Source organism: Salminus brasiliensis, chromosome 12 (genome assembly GCF_030463535.1).
Source record: "Salminus brasiliensis chromosome 12, fSalBra1.hap2, whole genome shotgun sequence".
Taxonomy (NCBI): Eukaryota; Metazoa; Chordata; class Actinopteri; order Characiformes; family Bryconidae; genus Salminus; species Salminus brasiliensis.
In genome coordinates, this window is record NC_132889.1 from 24756284 (window position 1) to 24768583 (window position 12300).

The window sequence follows — 12300 nt, forward strand, 5'->3', positions numbered from 1 at the left end:
TGTTTGTAGGTTTTCCTGCATTGTGAAACATCATGACTCCAGAAAGTGCTGCTTTTCACTGCTCAAGTGTTTGTATTCTCAAGTTTGATCCCTGTTAATACCACAGACATTCATGGCTGGGAGTCCCAGCCCACCCCCTCCCTTTTACCTGTACATTGTTTGTACCTTGGAGAAACTTTTGACCTTCTGACAGTGTAACAAACATTTGGACAGAAAACACAACAGAGCCCATTCCAAAAGGCTCTTGAAGCCACCGGTTTGTTTATTAAACAGTAAAATAATTGTGGAAATACAGATGATGGAATCAGTTGAAGTTCAGCAGTCTTAAAATCCACATTACATCATTGGAGCAAGTAAAAAGCCTCAAACAGACAGCTCTCCCAAAACCCTGGACTTAAAAAATTTTGGAAGACATTTTTGAGTAACTGATTTATAAAATTCTGCAGTGCTTTGTTCTGTTCTGTTCAAAATTGCAGAATGCTGAATTGGCCCAAAATCAAAAACAGTGTGGAAAATGAATTTAAACCTCGAAGTCTAAAGCTGCCTTGCAACCTGCTCCATCGGCCTGTCTGCAGAGAATAACTGTGATCGTGTAATGGCATTTAAAAACCTGTTTAAATAATTTATAAGCTCCATTTTTTTATATATTAAGAATGATTCAATATTTTGTTTACTTCTTTAGCATTTAAAGTATACTGATGTCCCAGCAGTAATCACATAGTCATGCCCTCTCCCCCATCCCTGCTGCCCTAAATATTATTGCACTGAGAATATCCTTTCTAGTCCACCTTCAGTACAGCTTAGATTTTTGCAAGATTCGAAGGCTGTTTGGCTGTTCCAGGCATTTCTCCCTCTAAGTTCATAGGGAGACAAGTCTCTGAGTGTCAAGACACCTATATAAAAAGCCTCAGACCTCAGACTCCAGACTAGACACTCGGCCCCAGGGCTTTGGCACATAGGGACTATTCACCCTTCGCGCCACCAAAACCTGTCTGCGGTCCCTGTTCCCGGAAGAAGCTGGTAACGTGTGCATTGGCTGCAGTGGTGGCTCATCACGTGAGCGTCCAGCACCCTCGTAGCCTCCAAAAGCAGTGTTTTGGTACATTACAGGCCTGCTACCTAACCGGGGTACCAGGGCGGCATTATCCGGGCAGTGGTTGACGCAAGGGAACAGGTGGCACATGTCTTTGGAGTGATCGTAGAAGTGTGCAGGTCCTTGTGCCACTGGACCCACATATACTGGAAGGTCAGTATATGAGTTCAGGTAGGTGGAGTAATGTCTGTGCACTACGGTTGAAGAAGACCGACGAAGAGCTGCTGCATTCTGGAGAATCGCCTCCCGATATGAGGGAAGGCGGGTGGACTGAGAGTGCTTGAGCTTGTGGGGCTTGTACGGGTAAGAACCCATGTGGGCTGGGTCCAGGTAGGCCGGTTCTACTGCCATGTTGTAGCAGAGGTTGTTACCGGCGCTAGCGTACATCTTTGACGGCTTGGGATTAGCTACCACTACACGAGGGAACAAGTCAGGCATGGTGATGCGAGTGGAGGACGAAGCAGAAGTGGAGGGTTTTTCATCAATATGCCGGATCCTGTCACCACCCCATGTGGCCCTGAGGAACGAGGCGCGGCGGTTCAGCTTCTCCTTCCCCAGCAGAGGAACGTCATCCATTTCTGGTTCCAGGTAGGATTTCATGCAGGAGTTGCAGCTGGCACTGGGCCTCTGATAGTGGCTTCCCATGCAAGGTGTGGTATGTGCATGGTTATCCAAGAGGTGATTGGCTCTAAGTTCAGCTAGGCAAGACGTTGGTTCATCGTAGTCATTCCTGCGACGAGTTTCTGGGGACGGAGCCACGTAGCTATGAGACCTCTTCTTGCGACCCAAACCTTCGCCGTACAGTTTCTGGCTCTCAGGAGGTTCCTGGTGTTCTACGTAGATGTCAGGGACATGGAATGCACGGTAGGGGAAAAAGGGGGAGGTTGTTTGGTGGCAGGCCTGGCTGTCCATGTACAGCCTGTTGCTGTGGTGGGGTTTCGGAGCTGTTGGGGGTGGTGGGTCCCTCATAGCAATATGGGGACTGCTTAGGCTAGAAATAGGTAATGTTCGTTCATATATATGATGGTGACTGGTCCTTGCAGGTAGAGTGTAGCGTAGTGGGGTAGGCCTTGTCACAACCCGAGGTTTATCAAGTAAGGGCTGGGTGGTGCTATCTCCATAATGCAGGGGGAAAGTAGGAGTCAGTGCTCTCTGGGAGTACGGTGTATGGTTGTCTGTGACACTGGAGATGTAGGGCAAGCGGCCATGACTAGAATCAGTGCTTATCAAGCGGGTTGGAAGACAAGGCTTGGAAGGATCTGGACCTCGGCGGCTCCAGTTCTCAATGGTTTTAGTGGCATTGTCCAAGGAGTTCTCCACTCTGGCAGAGGACACAATGTCCTTGGCTGTCTTGAGCATCTTCAGCATGTTGGCCTGGGTGTAATGGGTGGTGGTGACATCTGGGCTCTGCATGCTTCCATTGTGGTCTGTATCCTCAACGCCATTGAAGCAGCTGTATATGCCCTGCAGAGGAGCAGTAGGAAAAAATTTACCTGCTTTCAAACATCTAGGACTGTGTCTATGCCTTTACAGGTTACATAAAATATGCATTACTATTATTTCCACCATGGCTTCATTGAATTAGATCAACCATGGTGATTTATTTTCTTTGACTGTATCAACGTTTGGACTGTGCATTTGACAAATGATGCGTAGATTTATCTGGGGAACTGACAGATGCAAACTACTGCTGTATAGAAGTGCTTGGAACCTTGTGTGAATTAAAATAGTATTTATTATATCAAACCAATAAAAAGAAGCTGACCATGCAATTATATTTTTTCCGCTATCTTATTCTGTTTAATAGATACACTTTCAAATTCAATCTCACACTGGAATGCCTAATCTAACATTATCTTTGTCAGTGTTTCCAGATGATACTCTTAATGAGGCTATTAATATTCCATTTTGAAAACACAACAGTGCTGAGAATCCCCCCAAAAAAGCATATGAGCATATTTCATTCTCTTTTTATTGTGTTCAAACATTTACAGTATCCATGACTTTTGTAGTTGGTATCTTGTGAGCTAGTTTGAAGCACAGCGCATGCTTCTAAATTTCTCCTGAATGCCTCCAGCCAGGATGTGGCTTTGTTCAATTCCATCACCAGCTTACCTGATTTAACATAATTATGCACTGATTTACTAAACTGGGGGTTGGATGATGACTATAACATGTAACATCAATGCAATATTTGCTTGTTAGATTCCTTAAAATGTCAGCTGGTTCAAAAAGAACTAATAACTAAGCTTTCATAAGCTTTCATATGAAACACTTTTTCTTACAAAGACGTTACAAGGTGTAAGTTTAACAACCACAGAATATCCTATATCTTATAAAGCTATATCTGGGAATTGCTGTGGCTCCAGGGTCAATGTGCACTTCTTGTTTAAAAGCTTTTGATGTTGCAATACCAAAGACTAGCTTGCAAGCCACAACATAGTAAAAAAAATATCATCGATCGATCAACTCGACATAAAAAATGTGAGTTTATTCCTTTTCACTAGTATTATTGTAACATAGCTAGATATTTCTTCTAAATCCTCGCTTTATTATTTGGTTATTAATCCTGTTATTAATGCAGAAGCTACTATGAATTATTTGGTAACAGTTCAGCAAGCAATAGAGTCCCACAGGGTTCTCTTTTAGGATCTATTGAACTGATGTTAATTCTGAGCTTAATGCAATTTTGGGGATGAAGAACTTATAAGTTATAAGACTAATAAAAAGAGCCCAACTAGCATAAAGCACTCACTCTGCTGATGGCCAGTAAGAAGTCCAGGCGCTCAGACTTGCGTACAGAGTGGCGTAATTTCCAGTAGAGCAGGTGCTCCCAGGCAAAGACCAATAGGCTGAGGCCCATGGCCACTAGCAGCATGTAGAACACTCCTGCCATGTTGTCAATATCCAGCTTGGAGCTCATCACTTCTTTCTTCTCGTTGCGGCAAATGCCAGTCAACCACACCGTCTGCAGCTTCTGAGTGTCGCCTGGAACACAAATAACACAAATACATTCCTGTCAGGAAATACTGTCCACACACTGAAAACAGGAGAGAGAAGGGACAGCAGCCAGTGCATTGTTGACAACTAACTGCAAATGACTTCCTTTATTCCATTAAGTTCCATGAAAGTTCTCTTATACTGAACCCTTTGAACCCTAGGTTTATTATTCTGTTGTTAATCCTATTATTAATGCAGAAACTATTAGGAATTATTTGGTAACGGTTTCCCATATTTTGTGAATCCTACAGGGTTCTGTTTTAGGGTCTATAAAACTATGTTATTTATAAGCATAATGCAGTTATGAGGCTGAAGAACTGAAGTGTGGGCCAGTGTATAGGGTTTAAGAAGTTTAAAATTAATTTATTGATTTTTGTGATGTCATGAAAACCAACACAATTACATATTTCTGCTTATTCAGCCACAATCATTTAGCCCCGCCCATTTATTCTGACAATAAAAGAGCTGCTTTTCGAATAAGGGCTAATGGAGGGCAGCCAATTCCTTAAGGGCCCAGTAATAAAAACAGCAAATTATGACCATATATGGTACAGAAACCATATATTATGACTGGAAATTTCCAGGGGGAAAAAATCAGTAACACACAACACATAGACTCTGCATGGAGAACTGCAGTATCACATTCTTTGACAAAAAAAGTAACTGTGAGGTGTGATCCAAACTGTTATATAGGGGTTACCGTCGGCAAGGAACTGAAGGAGAGCAAGGTCAATGGGCCGTTTCCAGCGTGAGCCCTTCTGTAAGGCAATGCCGTAGCCAGTAGTTGCGAAAACCTTGCCACTGCCGATGGTTACCAGCTTACAGCCCTCATCTTTACCAGCCATGTAGTTGAGCACAGCCGCATCGTAGATGAAGGCATCAAGTTTGCTGTTTGGAATAAATTCGAATTCAGGAATCTTACAGTGTTAACAATGGGTGAAACATGTCCAGCAAAAGAAGACATGAATGTGAATATGTACCCAGTCTTGAGGCTGTTAAGAGCATCCTCCACGCCCTTCTGGTTATATTTGACCATGTGGGAATGCATCTCAGGATAGTTGCTCCTTATGTTTCGCTCTGTGCTGCCGTTAGGCACTGTACCAAACCGGAAAGGTGGATACTGCTCCTGTGGTTTCTGAAACTGAGGTTGACAAGATACAAATGAACACATTAGAGGGACAAACATGGGTTTACTGGGGAAGGTGAATTGACCTCTTTTAAACCTGGAGTTTCCAGCCTGGCTTTGGTTGAAAATGCTGCACTTTTGGAGAAAGATTGATTTTGCACTCTAAGCTGGATTTCTGTACATGGATTTACTTTAAATGTACTTTTTGCCTTTTACTCTTTCATCCAAGGATTCTCAGGATTCTATCTCTCTGTATTTCATATGTGACCTGCAAATCTAAACCCAGCCAGTCGTGAGAATTTAACCGGCCTTAATCCTTCCAGCAGTAGGAGAGGAGAAAGAAAACTAATATTGAGATAAAAATCAGGCTGAAGACAAGTTGGTCATTATATCTCCAGTCTCTCTGCCCCCAAGTGCTACTCAGTCAATTAACTGGTCAGCTAAGGTTACGCTCTCAATAATTTCTCTTCTTGTTAATTCCAACACCCGAATCTCTGATTAGGCCACACAATGAACACAAATTAGCTCTGCTGCAAGGCCAAGTGTTCCAAGCCTTTTCAATATTATGTTCTCTTGCCTTTGTCCCTACTTAAGATGAGCTCATTTCTTCTTTTTCTTAGTTTGATTTTATGCAATTTTGCTCATGTTCATTGCTCTTGTTCCCGTGTCTCTAATGCTGCTTGTTTTAAGCTCTGTGTGCTTGTTTAACCCTTAAAAAGCCTAAAGCCTAAGTGTTATTACAAACTTCTATTACCAAAGAATAGCCCCACCAGTTTGTACAGGGGCAGTGGTGGCTCAGCGGTTAGAGCGTCAAGCTATCGATAACAAGGTTGTGGGTTCGATTCCCGGGCTCCTTGAGCAAGGCCCTTTACCCTCTCTGCTCCCCGTGCGCTGGAGTGACAAATACATGCACCTTTACTTTACAAAAGTCCCTGTAGTTACGGTAAGAGTAATACACTTTAGTGTGTAATAAGCCTTGGAGAGTTAAGGTGTAAAAAGATGAGAAGAGTATCTAAAATGCTAGTTTTACTTTGTGTGCTTGTTTAATCTTTGTGCTCAAGTGATGTGTTTCCCTCATTATTCGCTAAAACAGCACGGAAAGGTTTTGCTTTGCCTCTGATCATTTAATCACCCCGTCACATAACCTCAGTAGAACATTTCTGGCATAAACTTCAGTGCTGATTTATATTTATGACAGTGTAAACAAACTTTACTGTCTTTATGAGGCTGGAGTTATTTAATAGCTTCATATTGGAATTTCCACCTTAAATAGTTTGGAAGCTATGAGTGCCAACATGTAATTTAGGCGCAGTTTTAAGGTGGAACATCAGCTTCATACCTCAGAATAAGGCTAACATGGCAAACTTCACATTGTTTATATCTTTAAAATTATGATCTCAAACTTTTTATATCAGTCAACTCCAGGCAAGCCACGAGCAGAGTAGTCAGAAGTGTCACTACTTTATAAAAACAGGCAAAAAAAACAAAAAAACACAATATTCATGATCTGGTCTTGTCTGTACAGTTACTGCCTACTGATGCCCCACATCGTTCTACAGCTGCCATACAGCTGAGCTACTGAGTAATGGTCACATTGTCACTCTGTGTAGACTGTCACAGACATACAGGAGTCTCTTGCGAAAGGCTGAAGCACTTATACTACTGGATAGGCTTGACGCTGGGCTAAAGTTTATATATATTTAACAAATCAATGCAGTGCTTATCTGTCAACACGTACTCTAGCCCCACAATCAGTAAGCTGCTGTTACAGTAAACATGCTCAGCTACTGAAATTGTTAGAAAGTTCAGAGTATGAAGTAAGAGAGTAATCTGGAATATTAAACCCATGTCTCACAGCACTGTCTTCGCCTTAAGGCTACATGCTCATCCTTGAGCCATTTGTTTTAATGCTATGCCGGCAGACTTCCCTAGGGCCTAAATACACCCCAAATAATCAGCGGCTTGAGTTGATCACATTGTACCCTTGGGGATGATTGCTGTCATGTGGAGAGTGTGATGGAAGTGCAGCTCATTTAGTTTGGCCTCTTTGATTGTGCTACGAGGCATGAAACATTCAGATACTGTTCTTAATATTCAAGCTATGTACTGGTACAGATAACATTCCCGTCTGCACTGCATCACTGGACATTGTTGTAGAACTGGACATTATGTGTGCTGTATAAGAATGTATTGATTTAATTTATTGTTGGATTAGCTGTGTTTTAATTTCAGCTCATTTTATTAAGAATGAAGATCCTTAGGGCACATAAACTTCCTAAGGACATGCATAAATGCAGAGGACACATTTCGCTGTACAGTGTACACTGTACAGTGACAAATACATGCACCTTTACCTTTACCTTTATGTTCTTCTGTATAAAAGCCTCTGCACATTTAATAACTCTAATCGCCCCTCTGTCAGGCAAATATTACTTCACAGTAAGGCTGTCTCTCTCTCTCTCTCTCTCTCTCTCTTTCTCTTTCTCTCTCTCTCTCTGGATAAAGGGAATTTCTACTCAATACAGAACGCAGAAGGAATCTGTAATGAGTTTGCAGGGATCGTAATGAGGGATGGCCAGGTTGGTCTTTTTCTCTGAAAAGTTCATAATCCTGGCATGCCAAGAGCAAAATGTCTAGAAGTCAGGGCTCACAAACGGAATAAAAAATCAGTCAGTTCTCTCTGAGCAGAACCAATATTTTAACGTTTCTATTCTTGTGTTCCAGTCCCAACATACCGCTCTTAAACTAGTTAGGGTAAAGTGAAAAAAACAATACATTTAGTACCTTTTGCCTATTTTAGGTCAAATATAATTAAACAGGTTTGGAAATTCATAATTTGAATGTAAGACATAAATAATAAGCTAAAAATGGAACATCAAAAATTGCATTATTTCTAAGTAACTGACGAGTTCCTCCTGAACATTGAGAGCTGTGGTGTTTATGGGATTTTAACTTCCGATTTCTTGACATGCAGGCTGTTAGACAGTTGCTCCACTCCACCAGCTGTGAGACCACATACATAGGTTGCGTCCAAGCCAGATTTACTCAGAACTTTCATTCAGATTTATATAGTGTAGTTTCACAACACTGAGTGGCACAGTGCCTGCTCATTATGTGTCAAAGGTTTGCTGCTCTATGGTCAAAAACCTCCAAGTCTGGGGACATTCCCCTACAGACATGAATAAACAGTAAACACAGGAAAGGTGGGGATACACAGACAAGTGTATCCACAGGCCACGCAAGTGGCCTATGCCCGTGAGCTTTATACTTGTGCGATGGCGTGTCTGACTGGGCTACCGATGACTGGATTATGGGAGCCTTGAACCATTGGAGCCTTGAGCTAGGCCCCATCACCCTCACTACCCCCCAGGTGCCACAATGAAGACTGCTCCAGGTGCTCACTGTGTGGTGAATGTGGTAATTGTGGATTTTGGCTTCCTACAAACAATGGTGTAAATTTCTGCAAGGCACGAAGGAGAGAAGATGACAGTAAAGATGGTCCATACGGCCATTGAACCGATTCAGCTTTCTTAAAAACAGTACTACCAGGTGGACCAATCACAGTTGTTGCTGTCTGCATCGCCGTGACATGTAGTTACATTTCTGGTTAGGTGTGTATTAGGTTTTGGCATAGGCTATGCAGCTTCACAGTACCTACGCCATGCTTACTACGCTGATTCTAAGCAGAAGCATAAATTGGCTTTAGGTTGAGTTAACTCTCAGTAAAACACTCAGTAATCAGTTTCTTTTTCTTTTTAAATTCATCTGACTTTACATTTTATGCAGTACAGCAATATGGGTTTAATGAAGTACTGCAAAGTGAACCCTTTTGGTGCCAAATGATATCTTAAGTTCTTAAAGGACAATATTCAAAACATCATAGAGAACCATTTAACCAGGTAAAGAACCATTCATACATTCAAATGTCATGATTTGTTTTTATATAAAACCATAATGCTAACAGGAGAACCGTCGAAGAACATCTTCTATAAGAGTGAAGAAGTAAAAATGCCTCTTATTGGATTTATGGGATCCAACACATGGTTGGATGGTATTCTGATCATTTTTGCAGCCCTAGTTTTCATCAGTCAGGTTCCTAAGTTCTTTAAAAAGTAGGCACATTTTAATGAATTGAGACATCGTCAATATTTCATTACCCCCCACAATTCAGGAAAAATGCAGTTAGCAAGATTCTCTAACTGTTTACTGCCTTCTAAATTCCATTCTCCTCTGCCATCCATGATTTATACACAAACATAAATATTTAATTTTCAATCAGGGGATGATTTTATAGCTACTGGCAGTCTGTTGATGTTTCGAAGATGATGTGCAATTAATTATAATCTTATTAAACTACCCCGCTCCGTTTTAAGGACTTGAATTTGTGTAGATGGAAAGAGACAGTTACAAGTAACTAGCCTCCCTGTACTTACCTTTTTGTCACTCAGTCCAGAAACTGTGTCTATGTACTGCTCCTGGATCATGAATGCTGCCAGGTTGGCTGTGTAGCTGGCCAGGAAGATGACAGCGAAGAAAGCCCACACCAGTACCATGATCTTACTGGTGGTGCCCTTGGGGTTCTCAATGGGGACTGAATTGTTGAACACAATCCCCCAAAGCAGCCACACTGACTTCCCGATGGTGAAGGTCGGCCCACCGGGATCTTAAATGAAGGAATTGAATTTTGTTAATATATTATATAGAAACAAAACATCAACACTACATAAAACTCTTTTATAGACCCAAATTCGCTGCAAGCCCACTTGCCCTTTTATTGTAAATTAGTTAGTTCTGAACTCACAAGCTGATTGGTTGAGAAGCATTCTATCTGTATCACTCTGCTGACGAAAAAGACTGGCTGAGCTAAACCGCCTCTGGCTGAACTAAATACATCCACAGTTCTATGTCTCAGACTCTGTTCGTACCACAAAAGGTGAGCCTTATAGTATCAGCAGTTATCTTGGACTGCATACAGGGTTCAATGGGTACCTTAACAAACCTCCACTTGGTCTGTCCTTTTGAAGATACGGAATAAATGATGAAATTAAAACTTATTCAGTATGAAAAAAGGGCTTCTTTGAAAATGTTTGTTTTTGGAGTAAAACCTGTAGTATTTTAAAAAGTTAAGCTGTAGAACAACACAGCTGTGATGATCTACGGTAGGACCAAACTCACAGCCCTGATGTTACTCCTGATAACATATTCCCTCTTATGTTCTATTGCTTAACTTTCTCATTCAGTAGACCAACTTTGTTTGTGTGAATTTCTAAAACGACAGAATTCTTTTAATTCAAGATGTGTGTGTGAATGTGGAGAAACACCACATGGTCCTGAATATAAAATATTTTTCCAGTTTCTATTGGACAAACAAAAAATGTGATCAGCAGATATTAGTGAATTAATAAACTTTATGACAATGTTGATTTCCCATTATTTCAAAAGATTGCTTCTCTGAGCTTGTGAACAATAGTTGTCTAGACAGTTTGGTACCTACTACTTAAATAGAAATACTTAATACTTATAGTGGTTTACAAACACATATATATCTCTGAGCTAGCATAATTGCATAAAATGCTGAAATTAGTTACTAGTGCCACAAGTGGGCTCAGCAAGTACAAGCCTATTTTTGCCCATTCCAGTCTTCATACTGTCTGTTCATTACTTAATAAAAAAACAAAAATAAAACATAAAAAACATAAAAAGACATATTTTAGTGCCAGCATAAAGAAGTGTATCACTAAAACTGAAAAATATATGAGAAATATATAAGAGACATCTTTACATCTTTGGTTTTATCTAGATCTAGGTGGGCTTTCGGGAAGGGGGGTTGCACTGTGCATTATTACTAAGCATTCATTGCTTATCTGTACTACATAGTTTAGTGCTGAATTTAAAAGCCAAAAAAGGCCACTAATGGTGACTGAAGTGTTGTAATTTTAGACCAAATGTTCTGTTGTTAATCAAATCTACAAAAATGGCCAGACTTTCTGTCCCAACATTTGGAGCCAAAACATTAATCAGAGGCAGAATGGCCTAACTGGGACCTGCTAACTGCATATGAAAATGACCTTTTCAATCAGGTACAGGTTAATGTCAGGCCAGTCATTTCAGATTGATAGTGCTGCTTTAGGTTCTGATGCTATCTTTGACAGCTGTCCCCATTTCCACAGTGTTATCATGTGTAGTGAGCACTCACCTTTGGCACTAACCAGGCTGCGGTTGTACCCTACAGGACTGAAGTACTCAAACACGAACACGGTCACTGCCACTACTGTCAGACACATCACAAACATCATCACCCACACTGCAGGGCTGTAGGGTTCTGAGAGACAAAGAGAAGAAGCGAAGGCTCATGACCGGACGAAGTGTGCAGAGTTGCATAAGGATGATATGAGGAACTCTGCTTCAAGTGGACAAATTGAAATATGAAATAATCCTATTCGAAGAGGCTAATTTTTCTAGCTAATTTTCTAGCTAATTTTTCTTCTCTAGCTAAGTTGCCAGCTCTAAAACTGCTAGCCATATGTGAATAATGAGAGTTCAGTCGATGGAACTAAAATAACTTGAACCTTAAACACTATCAAGCCAGTGAAGTGAGTGGGTATAAGCTGGGTCTTAGCTAGGTACTAGGATATAGCTAGCTAAGAATTATAACTAAGAATAGACTAGGTGGCTCCTGTGAGCCGTTGCTGTGCCATAAACAGCCAATCAAAGCAGTTTTTTTTTTCCCACACAAAAACGTACACCAGCTGCAAATACGGCTATGTGTGGCTTAATTACACCACAAAACTCCCCATGTTCTTCGCAGTGTGGGGGGGGGGGCTGTGCAGTTTTGACCACATAGGAGATTTGTTGAGTAGCAAGTGTTCATGTTTTAAATGAGAAAAAAGGGGAACAATAAAGTTCTTACCCAAAAAGGCAGAAGGAGAGACTGTTCCATTGCTCCGGGCCACCATCACACTGATCCCTGTCTCCACAAACGGCACAGAAAAGTCAATGATCTCAGAGCGCTCCTCGTTTATAGTCAGAGACCCAATGGCCATGTCTGCTCTCTTGTAGACCACCTTAATAAGAGAGAAAC

At 41.3% G+C, this 12300-nt stretch overlaps 1 protein-coding gene across 1 annotated transcript in view; it reads right to left on the reverse strand.

Moving 5' to 3' along the window:
• Window positions 1-261: 261 nt before the first annotated feature.
• grin2ca (glutamate receptor, ionotropic, N-methyl D-aspartate 2Ca) overlaps window positions 262-12300 on the reverse strand; it is a 94654-nt gene continuing 82615 nt past the window's right edge. The window contains exons 7-13 of the mRNA XM_072694474.1: window positions 12130-12283; window positions 11416-11541; window positions 9653-9882; window positions 5074-5234; window positions 4794-4981; window positions 3849-4081; window positions 262-2557 (exon numbers count right to left, since the gene is read on the reverse strand). Of these exons, the coding sequence (XP_072550575.1) occupies window positions 908-2557; window positions 3849-4081; window positions 4794-4981; window positions 5074-5234; window positions 9653-9882; window positions 11416-11541; window positions 12130-12283 (2742 nt within the window). The 3' untranslated portion in view covers window positions 262-907. The remainder of the gene's footprint in view (window positions 2558-3848; window positions 4082-4793; window positions 4982-5073; window positions 5235-9652; window positions 9883-11415; window positions 11542-12129; window positions 12284-12300) is intronic.